The 15,233-nt window shown below is 39.1% G+C and overlaps 1 protein-coding gene across 3 annotated transcripts in view; it reads right to left on the bottom strand.

Annotated features, from left to right (window-relative positions):
* LOC119701531 (neuroendocrine protein 7B2-like) overlaps positions 1-12,994 on the bottom strand; it is a 43,613-nt gene extending 30,619 nt beyond the window's left edge. Inside the window, exons 1-12 of one of the 3 annotated variants that reach the window (XM_038138296.1) lie at positions 12,859-12,994; positions 10,450-10,520; positions 10,031-10,127; positions 9,247-9,497; positions 8,615-8,775; positions 8,362-8,508; positions 7,264-7,338; positions 6,443-6,598; positions 5,092-5,227; positions 4,677-4,785; positions 3,771-3,915; positions 717-3,381 (exon numbers count right to left, since the gene is read on the bottom strand). In XM_038138296.1, coding sequence (XP_037994224.1) covers positions 1,796-3,381; positions 3,771-3,915; positions 4,677-4,785; positions 5,092-5,227; positions 6,443-6,598; positions 7,264-7,338; positions 8,362-8,508; positions 8,615-8,775; positions 9,247-9,497; positions 10,031-10,127; positions 10,450-10,520; positions 12,859-12,987 — 3,063 coding nt within the window. In that variant the 5' untranslated portion in view covers positions 12,988-12,994 and the 3' untranslated portion in view covers positions 717-1,795. Of the gene's footprint in view, positions 3,382-3,770; positions 3,916-4,676; positions 4,786-5,091; positions 5,228-6,442; positions 6,611-7,263; positions 7,339-8,361; positions 8,509-8,614; positions 8,776-9,246; positions 9,498-10,030; positions 10,128-10,449; positions 10,521-12,858 lie in introns of those variants that run through there. The other 2 variants (XM_038138295.1, XM_038138297.1) reach the window with 2 other exon arrangements.
* Positions 12,995-15,233: the final 2,239 nt, after the last annotated feature.

A 15,233-nucleotide genomic window follows, 5' to 3' on the forward strand; every position in this document is an offset into this window, starting at 1 on the left:
CATTATTACAGGAGTCAGACCTCATTTTCTTCCTGACACTGCCTTTATCTCCTGTCCTATTTCCAGCTCCTACCTCCTTGCATCAGCCATGACAGCTGGAAGTTGTTTTGCTGATCCTTACTTACCTCAGTGAGATGATTCACAACACGGTGCTCTGGTGCCTGCTCAGCCTATTGAGGGATCTGCCAGCACCAGCTAAAGGCAGGGGGTAGGGGCATGTTGCCAAGAGAAGCAGCCTCCTCTTTGGATGGTGGTGAGCTGCCTTATTCATTCCTTTACTTCATGGAACTGAAGCTTCCCATTATTAACCCCACCACCACGCAATCTGGTTAAAATCTTTGAATGGCTGGCTGCCTGGTATTAGATTGTACAGCAATGAACCAAGAGTGAGGCAGGAGTTTTCCATAGATCAACAAGCTGAACCAATTCAACTTGCAAGTTGGTGGATACATGGGGAAGGAGACAGGGAAAATAACTATTCTTTTGACTAACATATCCTTTTAAGAAGTTCAGAAAACTAGTGCTGATAAGCTGTGCTACATCATGCCTTTTGCTAGTTGTGAGAATTACCAATTCGTAGCTAAGATGAACAAAAAGGACAGACAGAAGAGATTTACTTCTGGCTTCAGTATTTTCCGACTTACTAATTTTGGTGTCTACAGTCTGCATATAACAGCATAATCTAACTTTCCAAGTCATTATAGAAGAACAGAAGCTCAGAAAAGGGAAAAAACAATGGTTTTATTAAAACCAAAAGTATCCAGTGCTTCAGCTCTAACATTTTGCCAATAAGCAATTCACACATACAAAAAGCTAATGAACGGTTTCAAGTGTTTACTCAAATAATTTTACAACTGATGACAGACAAACAGTTTTCATTCCAAAAGATGTAAACATTCGCTTGTGCAAATCAACCTTTAACACGCTATGGCTTCTTACATTTGTCTCTTGCAACACTTTCAGCATCTAAACTCGGCTTCTGCACCACTTAGTTAACATAATTCTACAGCTCTAAAAATAAGTTAAAACTCCCCTCTCATATTAAGATAAAACATTTTATTACTCATAACTGAAAATACTTGGTACCTACTGCAGAACACAACACTGGATGAAGTTTTAAGACTTTTCAGTTCTTGAATAAACTGCACATCTATTCTCCATGTGTTCTAATAATTCTCCAGTGTGTGTGCCCACATGGATTGTATTTTGACATTTACCTACTAAACAAGTAAAATACGTTCCAAATTTACTCCAACAAAAAAAAAAAACCCAAAAACATTGTCTCAAAAAGAAATAGAGCTCATATGAGGTCCAACTTAGTTGTATCAAGGGGCGCTACAATACACTTAAAACTAAAAAACTACATAAATTTAACACTTCCTTTTATATGTCTGTTTGTTTTAAATATTTGAGAAATTATTTTTGAACTTGATACTTAATCTAAACACTGCAAGAAATTTTGGAAGATGCAGCATGTTTTTAGATGCTGAGATAATCAAAACCTGAGATCTAACACAAACATTTGTGTTAGATTATTTACAGATTAACAGATAATTTTTGTTTTATAAGTCAAATTCATTTAGTTGAACTGACTAGCATTACAGAACTTTACAGAAGTTTCAGTAAATCAAGAAAACCTCAACATGAAACAAATTGCTATTTGTGCATCTTTACAACACTTAAAACAAATGAAATATTACAAATAAAAAGAACTAGAAAAAAAATCATACAAAATTAGATTTTTTCCAAAGGTTAACCAAATTACAAAGAACCCATTTAGCCATCACATTTGATCTTACAAGTCTACTGGCTTTGCAGTTGGTAGCAGTTTTACTTCAGATATTGGATTCTTTGGAGAGCCTCTGTAACGAACTCTTTCTTTTCCTGAAGCACTTCTTGCAATCATAGATTTTTCTGGGGCAGCACCTGGAACACTTATATTTGCCTTAACTTTCAAACTGGATTTAACCATTTCATGATTGGTTAGATCTTCTAGGACAGACTTCGGTGGATGAACAGTTGCTTTTTGTTCATGGATTCCAACAGTTCTGCCAGAAACATCAGGCTTGTCTGATGGATTTAATGGCCTGTAACATGATTTGGATGCTAAGTCTAGCTGCTTATGACCTACAGAAACTTGGTCACGTGTGCTTTCACTCCTGCGTGGCAAAAGCATGGAATTCTTTAAGGGCTTTTCTGTGCAGGGGAATAGGGCAGAATCATAGCTCAAAGATTTAACAAGTGGTGAACCAACACCACTTGATTTAACCGTCTGAGAGCGTAAGGATTGTCTGTTAGCCTCCAAAAGGGAATTCATTCTTCTTACAGACTGTCTAACTGGAGTACGTTGAAACTTCAGAGGTGGTTTTGTTTTGCTTGCAGAATTTGGATCATTTAATGAAAGCTGGTTGAACCACTGTATGTGGTCAGAAACCTTCCCATGGTCAGAAACAGTCGATGTTTTAGTTAAAACTTTATCTGCATTTTCAGTTTTCAAGTACTGGTTGCTCATTTCATTTTGTGACTTAGGCAACTGCAAAGTAGGCAGCTGTCCGGCCAAAGAAGGTTTAGCAGCACCCTCTTCCAAATTACAGCCCTTTACCATACAGTTTTCAGCTGTTTGTGAGTGTATTAATTCAATTTCCTCTTTTCTTCCAGAGAAATCTGATTTGTGTAAGTCATCTTTTGTTGAACTGTTCTCAACAGTAAACTTATCTTCCTTGGCTAGTACTTGAGGCATAGGAAGTTCTTTTACTTTTTTTATATCTGGTTTTGGGACCTGAAGTTCAATCTCAATAGAAGTTTTGAAGTTTTTCTCCAAAACATCAATTTCTTCTTTTTTTGACTGCTGTTTATCAGCAGCAGAAGATGGATTAAATTGGTGCAACACCTCTCTGGATTTCACATTTGCTAGATTTTCAGAAGCTTCTTCCACTAGCATTTCTTTTGCTGAACTGAGCCCTGAGGGACACGGAGTTTCATTTAATATTTCACTTGCTACAACTGAGAGAGATGATTTCTTATCACCTATCAAGTTCTGAAGAATACTCCCAGATGCAGAGAAGGCTTGCTTAACTTTCAGTAATGTTTCTGTAGTTGAATTACTTTCATCTTCACACAGCACAAGTTCCGGGTTGCTGTCTTGTTTGCTTACAGTTGCAGATTTGAATTCATCTGGAATAACTGGAGGCTTTCCAAATATCAAAACAGATTCTGAAGAGCTGACTCCCACTTCAGAGTGTCCAGGCAGAATTTGCTCATTCTTGCTGGTCACCTGAGAATCTGTAAGAGCAGGACTATTCCATGACATTCGGTGAACTACTTTATTGTGACATTTTGGAGTTAGCAGGTTTTCTTCTGACTTGCTTACGTTCCTTGAACCTTAAAATAAATACCACAGTGTTTAGGAATAATTTCTTGTGATTTTAATAACTATAGAGAAAATTCTTACTAAAAAATAATTATCAAAGCAGCACTGAATTTAAAGATGTCATTATGCCCTTAAACTTCAGAAATGTAAAAAAAGGTTATAATATAAAGCGAAATCATGCATCTCCTATTGTTTAACTATGAGAGCTACTAAAATAAACTAGAAACACAAGCTTGTTCTAAACCAATTCTTTTTCCCAAGAAGCCATTAACATACAAGTGACTTTTGACTTATCTAGAAGCATACTTTTAATCTAATTGCTTTTATACTTTTATCCATAAAGTTGCTTTTGCAAAGTAAAAAGAGTTTTCCCATCTAATGTATTTGGTTAGGCAATCACCTTTCTTGGGGAATTTTTCATTGACGTATGGGCTGAAGAGTACCTCTCTTGCACCTTCAGTTCTGCCTTCCAAACCTTGCTGACTTGCAAGACGCCTTCCAATATTTTCTGATCTATTGCCAGCTGCACATCCTGATACAATATTCTTGAACAAACAAAAAGTGTTAATTACTTTTATATAAACTTGTAATTTGGAATCTCATTTACAGAGGAAGCTTCAGGAAACCACTACACAGATCAGCCACAGCAGCCTTTTCTTGGCCACGCTTCCTCTCTGCAGACCTAGGTGGGGAACAGCCTCCCTGCAGTCAGGCAGACTCAACCACACTGGGAATAGAGTGACCCTGAGCACAGGCTCTGCCAGGTCAGACACTCCAGAACTGTGAGACCCACTGACCACAAGTATGGTGGGTTGATCTCAACAAGCAGGCAAGCTCCCATCCAGCCACATGCTCACTTTTCCCCATTCCCCAACAGGATGAGGGATAGAACTGGAAAGATGAAAAGGGACACACAAACACCACAGATGAAAAAAACCCAAACCCACAAAGGATGCAAAAGGTCATCACTTAACAACAGTCAGGCCAGTTCTCAGTAAGCCTCTGAGCAGTGGCTACTTTCCACAAATTATCCCCATCCCATTTTTACTGGCACGGAATTGCTCCTAGGTTAATTCAGGTCAGCTATTCCCTCCCTCAGTGTCTTGCCCCATGCCAGCCAAACGCAGTACAAGCTGATCTGTTACTGCGATGCAAATAAACCTCAAGCTTCTTGTAATTGACAGCAAGCAGGTTCAGTTAACACTGGGATCCCTCCATTACAAAATACATCCTTCCTGCTCCTGAAAAGCAATGCCCCAAACTTTGGATTAACATCTACAGTCTAATGAGAGGACTGGGTACTTACCATTTCTCTGTTGCTTTTCCCCAAACCAAATTTCAAGCGTAAAGACCTACGAACCATTTCTTTTCGGCTTATCTTTGGAGAAAAACAACCCATCTTTCCTGATTCAGCCCTGGAGGGACACAAGGGAAGGGACATAAACTCTTCAGGAGGACAGTGAAAACATCCTGACATTTATTTCCTCCAGTTTTACTTATTTTATTGCCTTCTTGCTCACCTTTCTTTAATAGGCACAGAAAGCTACTATACCAGATCTTATTTTCTTTTGAGCTCTATTTTGCAATCAGAAGATCTGGTGGTTTTAAGATTACTATAAAAATTTACCAAAACCAGTAATTTTAGAGACAGATTGAGGTCATTATTCAAGGGGTCTAGACACATCTTTCTAATTTATCTTTAGGTTTTGAGAATTAATTACCTGTATAGTTTTTTGCTTGCAAGTCTTTTACTTCTTCTATTCCCTGTACTGGACACATGATTTTCACCCATGGTTGAAGGAGATAGTGAGGTTTGTGATGACTCAAGACACACACAAGGACTTGCTTCAAACTGAACTACAGGGACAAAATTGTACTTATATTAACATTAAATAGTCAATTTTTTTCAGATAAAGACTTAAAAGTTAACACAATAAAAATATTATTAAACAGCACAATTTTTTGCTTATTTTGTAGAGTACTGTCTTAAAATTACTTTGATTTCCACCTTAAAATTAAACAAAGCTGTTGTACCATCCATAAATGTGGCTGGAATGCAATTAATTACATGCTACAGATATCACTACCTCAAATAAGTTTCCACACTATTATCATTAGATCAGTTCCTCAAATTTAAGAGCTCAAGAAGAAAAATTAGATGTGGTCTCATTATTTGCAGTGTGCTTTTTTTTTTTTAAACACACCTAGCCAGAACAGCTTAAGCAATAATGAAGAAAAGAGTTTTTTTTCTACTACTGGACATTTTACATTTTATGAAACACATGCATCACTGCTATCTTTATAAATGTCATAGCTTTTGTTTGCTTATCCATGGAAACAAGAATTTCATGGGAAACAAGAAATTATTTAAATAAGTGTTATAAAACTTAGTGCTTTTCTTATTGAGCAAGGGAAAAAAATATCAAGCAAAACAGCCAGTCTAGAAATATCCTTCCATTCTAACTTCAGTTGGCAGCACATTAAAGAATGAAAAAAACAAACCAGCCTGATGGTTGGAAGCACTCTAGTAGAATAAAGCGGTACTAAAGCATGGTCAAACAAAAATAAAATTTTCTCTAGAGTTTTGAGATGTAGCATCTAGAGGAAAAACAAGAGGTGATAGCACACAAGAAAGAAGCTTTATAAAAGCAACAATTATATTTCTCATAGAGCTAGGATCAGCTATTTAAGCATTTAGGAGACAGAAGGCTACAACTTTCAAAAGGTTGGCAGCATAAGCAATCTTCAGGGATTTGTGCGCCAATAAAGAAACTGGAGTATAACCTGAGTGATCATAGAGAGTAAAAAAGGTAAAAGGACATCAGGATTGCAAGTATGAGAGATTAACAGAACAAAAAAACAAGCAAGAGAATTTGGCTTTTGCTCCACCCATGTAACATGAGTCACCAATGAACATAAACATACACTATTTACCAAGATGGGGAAATAGTGCAAGGAGCACTTCAGCAATGAGCATCAATGACTGTCTAATAAGAACAAACGGCTCCACTCTGAAATTAAGAGCCACCAACAATCATTCCAAGCAGCAAAGAAAAAGTAATGGCACTGTACCTGATGCTGGTGTTGAGTTGCTGTTAAATATGCTACTTGGTAAAAACTCAAAGGCAAAATTGTGCTTAAAAGAGCGTCTCTTCTTGCTGGACGAGGCCTGAGAGCAATCGGTTGGAAGTTTCCGCTTGGTACTTGGAGTCAGAACCACTGGAGTCACTGATGAAAGGACTTAAATTAAGAAAGTCAAACTTGCAGTAATAGCTTAAAAGGTGGAGAGTTTAGTAAATGGTTGTTTTGGGGTTTTTTATAACTCTGAAAAAAATTTGCTGCAAAAGCTTAGCCAAAGTGCATGCATTTTAAACAAGCAAAGTAATCAGTATAGCTTAAGGTTTGATTATTTATTTTGTTGGGTTTTTTGCAAGTTTAGAGTACCAGAAAGGAAAATCCAAACCCCCAGATCAATAAAACAATACAGGCATTAGGAGGAAGTGAGTGTATAGTCATCTGCCAAAAGTTTTAGAGACAGTAAGTGTGAAAGAATTTTAGTCCTGGCAGATTCGTTCCAAGGAGGATAAAATGCTGCACTACTGCACTGAAGCCTTAGTGGTTTATTAGCTAAAAAGCACAAGTTTGGTTGGGTAATCCCCACACAGCTAAACCACACAGCCCACTACTGCAGTGATTGTAGCTGCTCCAAGAATTACAGTAAATGCAGTATCCTCAATAAATATATATCTATACTCCATTTTAAACAACTTTAAATTTAATCACTTGCCTTCAAGTAAGTGATAATTTTTTAGTTAAAAATATTATTGAATATAGTTAACAAATCCAGAAGATACTGCATGGGCTTTACTCAGTACAAATACACCAGTACCTACCGCTTCTGTCTTGTTGAGGTGTAGTGGAGGGTGTTCTGTTAGATTTAAATTTATTCAATGCTCCACTAACAATATCTGAAATGCAAGACACACCGAGCAATCAAATTTAAATGTGAAGCCTGTCTTGCTCTACTTTCAACTCACATTTAACTCGTAATTTTTTTTCAGGGAGAAAGAAAGAAAGTCAGTTTAAATGGTTGTTTTAAGTACAGAATATCATAACCCAGATCTCCCCACCAACACAGTTTTTATTGCTTTCACAATAGCTGAAAAATCTATTTTCCTTAAAATAAAAATTATTTTAAAAAACCAAACAAAAAACCCAACAAACAAACAGAGCAGAGAAGTACAATACACAAAAAACCCATGCCATGGCATGACATAACATACAGTCATACAGTCTTAATTTCAACTACTGTCAGGTTACATGAGCTAAATAAATATCTATGTTTTTACAGCAATACGTAAAAGATCCCTTTGCAGTGGATTTGAATGAAATCAAGCATACATGTTCCATAGTATTTCCTCTAAGAGACTGCAGACCTGAGAATGGACCATTTGATTGCCCATATCTAGCAAAAAAAACCCAATTCAACCCTGTTGAAAGCTGAAAAGGCCTCACCCAAAATCCCAGATCCATGATACCACAGCACACAGTATTCAATAATACCCAATTCAGATTTACATTTCAAAACTCAAATTAGCTACTTTAATTCAAAACACACTTGCCATTTGCATCCCTGCTTTCTCCTGAACTGACTTCTGAGTATTTATTAAAGTACCATTTCAAAATTTGCAAAAATAAACAAACCCTTTAGCCTTCTGCAACAGGATCTGAAGTTGACTCAACAAAAGGTCAAAACATTAATTTGGCTACACAAATCAAAAATAGCTTCTTTAGTAGACAACAGACTAGAAAACTCTGAGTAAATATACAATAATGTGATTACTGAAGTCTTATATAGATTTTTCAAATCAAACCCAACCAGTTTTGAAGACATCTCTTCTGCTTGTGGAAGAAACAAGTGCTTAGGGGGTCAGACTACCTGAAGTCTCAATTCTGTTTTTGGTTTTGAAGGTTTCACAAAACATACCTACCCCCAACACTTCGGTGCCTCCTCCTCTTACATTCACTGGGAGATTCATTTTCACTGTCTTCATGGCCCCACAGTGAGGGAGTAGATTGAAAGACATCAACACCCAACATTGAAGGAATCTTTTCCAAGACAAATTCAGGTACTTGTCCTGGAATAGTGAAGAAATACTTATTTTAAAATGATTCTTAAAATTTGAAAAGGAAAGCTGCACACAGGTTGGTGCATTGAGACACGATAAGCATTTATTATCTTACCAATTTCTGCCGCATGGTCAATAAGTGTTTCCACAACAGCAGCTTGCAAGCGAATTTTTTTCTCTGTATTAGTGGACATCTTTTCACTTTCATTCGAGTGCAAGAGGTTGGGAGCAAAAATCACTGCCAGATTACTGCTATCCATTCTGTTTTCATTGGATCTTAACAAGAAAAGGTTTTTTAAATTCAAATTATCAGAGTATAAACAGTGGAGAAAGAAAATACCAAAATAAGACAAATGCAGTTAAAAAAATAAAAATGGACTCATTCACTGGAGTGCTTATATAACAAGATTAATGTATAGATTTATGCATTCCAAGCCAGATAATTGCACAACTATGTCACTGAAATCAAGAAGTTATAGATCCCTCTTAATTTTAAGGAATGAGAGGTATCAAATTATGGTAATTCTGCTGAACAAAGTTTGAATAAAGTCGAGTCTCCAGTTAATTAAGTTTTCATAAAGAAAACCTTGGATTTATGAAACAAAAGACCATGACTGAATTAAGCGAATATCTGCAGATACGAAAGTTTAAAATGGCAACCCACTCACAGCACTTACAGCACTTGCCCGGACAGAGAAGCAGTTAAGGGAATTCAGAGCTGTTTACAAGCACACCCTTTACACTGACCTTAAGGACACAGTTCTCAGAAAGTTGAAAAAGTATCTCAAAGCTGCAATTGTTCCGTCAGCCATCAAACAGGACAGCAACACGGTTGCAGTTTTCTTCTCATTTCCAAGCTGCTGAGCTTTGAACAGGCCTTCCTGCAGGTGAGGTGGAAGGATGGGTTCTGGCAGCTCTCTAAAGAACTGTTTCAGAAGCCCTGCAACATCACATGGCAGTGCAGCTGAGAGGCAGTTTTCACCTTGATCCAGTTTGCTCTGAAATTTTTCATAAGAAACACAATTTAAAGTCCTCAACATATTGTCAGATTTCTAAATTCAGGTAGTAATGCTCTAGCTCATGTCACAACAGACAGTCATATCTTCCCCACTGTTATTTTCAGCCTTGTCATGTTTTACTCAACTACACTATCTACAATGAGACACAGGCAAGGTTGTCAGACCATGTGTATTAATTTAGAGGTTTCCCATCTTCCCTCCACCAGGAGAACATTGCTAAACAAATATCCCCATAGCATCCAGTGTGCACAATTGCTAACGAGTTTGTTTGGTCCCAAACTATTCTCATCACCTGGAAGGCAAAATATTTAAAAAAAAAAGGAAAAAAAAGGGGAAGCCTGCCAGCTTCTGGACTAGAACTTCTATCATTACTAAAGCAGGCAATGTTACCAATCTACTTCCAGTATTAAAACTTGAATATGACTGAAAAGAGTCCAAAAATTTAAACAAGTGGAAATGCAGCTTATTAAGAAAAAAAAAAAAAAAAAAAAGAGAGCAGCTTTAGGGAATACCTTTAAAGCTTTTAAGCGAACAAGAGATCCAGACTTTCTGAAGAGTCCCTCAGTATGAATGTGTTCTTCCAAATATTCACATGTATTGACGAGAAAGCTGAGAAAAGAACAGTAACAGTTCTGATGCTCAGAATAAAGCTTGGGTTTTTTCCACGAAACTATTTCATCATTTTTTGTAAAACCTAGTATATAGAATAATTTCCCCAAATGACAAGAGTATAAGGAAATACTACTGAATAACAGCACTGAATTCCCTGTCTATCTCCTGCATCCCTCCTTTTCCACCTGGAACTACTCCTATAACCCCCAGAAGCTCTAGCAGGCATGGAGCAAATATTACATTCCTTCTTCTGACAAGGGTTCAATACCATAAAGAGAGCAAAGTAAGCACAAAATCTAAAAATACATAGTTAATTTACCTTGGAATATAACCATATTCTGGCACAAGTGATTGTGGCAACGCATGAAAAGATATTCCAAAGATTTTACCCTGAAATACAAAATTCAAATCATGTCATTCAAAAGTTGATATAATTATCAACCACGTGTTACAAAGAAGCACACATTGCACAAGTAAACAAGGATAGTTAAGACAAAACACAAAGTCTTTCAGATAAGACAGATAAGAGGTATTGTCTGGAAAAGCACTGTCATCTCCAGAGATCTAAAACTGATTCCAGTGGCAGGTAACACCCTAGATGATTGTGAAAGAGTAGAAAGCTTTTCTGCAGTATGCTTTACACTTCTTATTTTACAATAACTTAGTTTTCCTATAGGACTCACAAATCAGTAAGGATATTAACCAGATTGTTTGGGAATCTCAACTTAGTTTTTCAAATTGACTATATCCTATTTTTCTTAAAAATCAACACAAGATTGATTTAACTTTTTATAAAACAAATTTTTCTTCATCTCAGACACTCAAGATTGCTCTTTTAGGAAGGATTCAACTGGGCAGAACAATCTAGACAACTGTTCTGAACCTCATATTTAGCACTCTTTCTTAAAGAACTGGTCTCTACTGCCTTATAGCAAGACATTAGAGTAAGTTACATATTAGAAAATGAGTAAATCTCAGTCATTACTATTGATGTTCACCCACCGCATCAACAACTTCCACTTTATTTTTTTATATTCGTGTTTACAGAACATGCAAGCCAGTCCCTCTAACCAGAAGACTGGGACTATGCCCAAGTTGTTCTTAGAGCTGAATGCAGACTGTTAGTCAGTCATAGCTGAAATTCAACTGCTGTCCGTGTAAGGATAACAGTTAATCAGTAACTAGCCCATTGGACCCAATCTAATCTGTCCTACAGAAAACAAACGTAACAGAGTCAGGAAAGAGAAGCAACACATGTGTCATTGTGTTCCAGGCTGCCACCAAAGCTACAAAAAGAAAATTAACTCCAAGAGAACGTTTTTTTCTGTACATAAAAGATTACACACTAGAAAATTGCAGTGGTTTGGAATTCAGCATTTAGAATTCCTAACTGATATACTCACTTCACTAGGTTTTGTTTGAAGTATCAGAAGTTGTGATTTAATTTCTCTTTAATAAATCATAAAGCTAATAAAATTACATCTGTTCCCTTGGAACAGAAATAAGACATCCTTTGGCAAAACAAATGTTATTCTGTAGCTTTTCCTACCTTGCTCAGTAGTTAAGTACACATTTTCTTCCTGGCATACAATTTAAGCACTACAGACAGCAACAAAGACATCTTTTATCAAGATATACAGATATTGCTCACAGTTCTTATTATCTTCCCTTCAAATGGGAAAAGTAAGAAAAGCCTAGAACCATGCTGGATACTGACAGGGGGAAGAAAACTAATTCTAACTTTACCCTTGCTTTCTCCCTTTCCAAACAACCCAACTCAAGCACATCTTCCCAACTTCTTTAGTTTATATTGACCTAGGATTACTGCAGCATTGTGAAATGTCTTCTCAGCCTTACAGAAAGCTCAGTCTGAGGATGTTCAGCTCTGTGCCACACCAGTTGCACAGAGATCTTGTTTAGGACTTGACCATGGTCCACATTTTATAAATAAAGAGTCTACCAGAAGATCAATATTCTCTAACGGATCTCAGTGCTGGCATCCATTATAACACGTCAGTTTTAAAGAACACTCATGAGACAGGAAACACTTCTTTCCTTCATCAAATTCAAACCTGATGTTTAAGGTAAGGGGAGAGATTTCAGTGCTGGACCACTGACAAATCAAGGCAACAGCTGTCTGTGCCAAAATACTTAGTCATGCCTTATACTAAGAAACTATGCAAATAAAGCCCTTCAAGAACCCCAAAAATCTAAGAAATCAAGTAAAAGTCACACAGCTTTTAGTAACAACGCCGTAGCAATATTCCGAGAAATAATACAATTACTAAGATTTGAATTCCGTGGTGAGTGACATCATTGACAGTGAAGCATAAGAAGCTCTCGCACGGGTCAGAGGCGACCGTGCGTGTTTCAGCGGCCAGCAGGCCCACGGACAAAAGAGGAACACATCTCCTTCGCCATCTGGCCTGCCAAACTGCCGGGGGCGGGGGCACCCCGCGCCACTGCGCCATTACCTTCCTGCATCAAAACACGGCTACATAATGGCCCCCCGGAGCACTTGCACTCTGAAGGAAAGGGACAAAAAGCTCTTTTCCCCATTACAGGAGGTGATGCCCTGTTGGGGGCTGGCAGGAGCCACCGCATTACGGGAACCGCTCTGCTGCCGGAGCCAGCGCTCCCGGCGACAGGACCAGCCCGGGACCCGTGTGAGCTTCGGCTCTGCCGGGCCCGGGAAGCGGAGCCCTCGGAGCTCCCCCGCCCCGCTCACCTCCGCCGCTGCAGCTCCCGGTGCCTTGGCCGCCGCCAGGCAGCTCCCGCTCTTCACCTTGATCCCGTACGAAGCCCGGAGCTCCTCCAGCACCGCCAGCCGCACCAGCCTCCGCCTCTGCTCCGCCATCCCTCTCTCCCTCCCTCTCCCCGGCCCGGCCCGGCCCCGCCGCCCCTCAGACCCCGCCGGGCGCCATCGCGGCCCCGCGCGCCGCCCGGCTCAAACCCAGCGCGCGGCCCCGCCCGCGCCTCTCATTGGGCCGCTCGCCGTTCGAAATCAGGCCCCGGCCGCCCAACGGCCACGCAGGGCTGCCCGGCGCGCCTGCCTCCGTGCGCCGCCTCGGAGCCTGCCCAGCCAAGGCCCCGCGCGCCGCTCGCCGGCGATCGCGCTGGCTGCCTAAGGGCCGGCAGGGGCGGAACAGTGGGAGCGCCCTCAGCCCTGCGTCCCGCGTCTCCCTCAGTCCTGCGTCCCCGCGTCTCCCTCATCCCACACACAGGCCCTCCCCTTGCCCCCACAAGTGTCCGGCGGTGCCGAGTTTGGGGATGGTTCAGTTGGTTGGTCACTTCGAAACAAGTGTCTCCTGCTCCGGAAATAAGCTTCAAATAAAATCAGCTGCCCACCGCAGTTTTGGGGGTGAGCAGTACTCTTCCACCGTACCTGATGGCCAGGGAATGTCAGGTATCAGCACAGGCAAAATGTCGAGGTTGTTCCCATCTGCTCCCGTCATTGTCATTGCTTTCCCCCGCATTACGCGGGCTCTGTGCAGGTCTGCCCGAGGTGATCCATTACTTCCATAATTTTCTGCTGACAAAGCCACACTCCGCAATTTAAGTGACACTTGAAACAATAGCACCAAGTTTGGCTTGTACTTTCTAAATTTGCCCGTTCCGTACAGTGAACTCAGACTCCTGCAGCAGAGTCATTCTGGGCTTTGCACCCTGTTATTATAGGAAGAGCTGCTTCCTTTTTTCCTTGGTGTTTTTTGGTTTGATTTTTTTTGGGTTTTGTTTGGTTTTTTTTTTTTTTTTGTTGTTTGTTTGGTTTTTTTTCCCTATTCCGAAATAACTCTTTAAGTGCCAACAGCACTACAGTTAACCAAATGCAGTCTTTCTGTATAGTCCGAAGAAAGCACTGTACCAAGAATAAACTTTCCAGCTTTTCTTCTACAAGTGTTCTGTTACTAGTTCTAAAGCGAGTCTTTCTTCACTGAGAGAAAGTCTAAGATTACCCCAAAGCTTAGACACAGAATGATAACAAGCTCGTTACAGTGCTCTGTGCACTTAGGGACACTAAAGCTAGAGAATAAAAAGAGAATAGCTAGAATTTTTCCAAATTTCTGTGAGATGTAAACCCTCTTGCAAATTATATAGAAGAAAGACTTAGCAGCAGTAATAAAACGCAGATTGGATACAAATTTTCTTAAGTAAACCCCCATGATTTTGATTATGGATGTCAAAATCATGTCATTGTATAAAAGTAATATTCCTCTAAATGTGGTTTTAGTGTAACCTTACTGTAAGTATTATTATCTGTCCTGGCATTGAAATGGCATGAAAATACAAAGTTTCAACCCTAAAATATCACTAAATTTCTCTAAATATGAGAAAAATAAAAATAAAGGAGTCAAGTAAATAGCTACCATAACATTTAATTTAGACGAGCTCTATTCCAACTTAGTATTTTGTAGTAATGATGAATTACACAAGGGGGAGCTGTGACTGGATAAATATATCAGAACCTTTCATATTGAGTATTTTCTGTTCAGTATTCACTTGAGAAGAAACAGGTTATGATAGTATGTACTGCATTATTTTTACTAAAAAAAGGTGGTGTGGGTAATTTTTTTACCTTTTGCAGGAGATATTTAAAGTGACAGATTTATCCAAATTTTGTCAACAGCATTTGTCAAATATTTTAATATTCTTTCAGTGACTATTTTGGCATGTTTCTGTTTTATTTGCAGGTAGAGACTGGAGCAGGAAAAATGACTTTGCAAATAAGAAATGTAGTTTTGCAACCAGTTGTAGCATCCCAACTCAAATCTATGACACCCGTTTGAAATCGAGTTTGGAAAAAGTAAGCAGCTATTTGGCATTGTCCTGGGGTGACTGTATGATGCTTGTATCTCCAATTGCCGGTTCTGCTTATGCTGGATGTTGAGTTCTGTGCTTTTAAAGTAGATCTGAGAGTGAAGTGGGGAGAAGGAGAAGCAGTGGAATGTCTGAGGTGGCTGTATTTAAAAATAAAAAACCAGGAGCTTCAGCTCTCTCTCTTGGTGTGTGTTGTCTGCCGTATGGACAGTGAGAGAGAAACACGGAGTTTTTCTCTTTTTTTTGGCTAGTTTTCCTCATTAGTTGTGGTAAGGAAAGTTTTCC

Source organism: Motacilla alba, chromosome 5 (assembly GCF_015832195.1).
Source record: "Motacilla alba alba isolate MOTALB_02 chromosome 5, Motacilla_alba_V1.0_pri, whole genome shotgun sequence".
Lineage (NCBI taxonomy): Eukaryota > Metazoa > Chordata > Aves > Passeriformes > Motacillidae > Motacilla > Motacilla alba.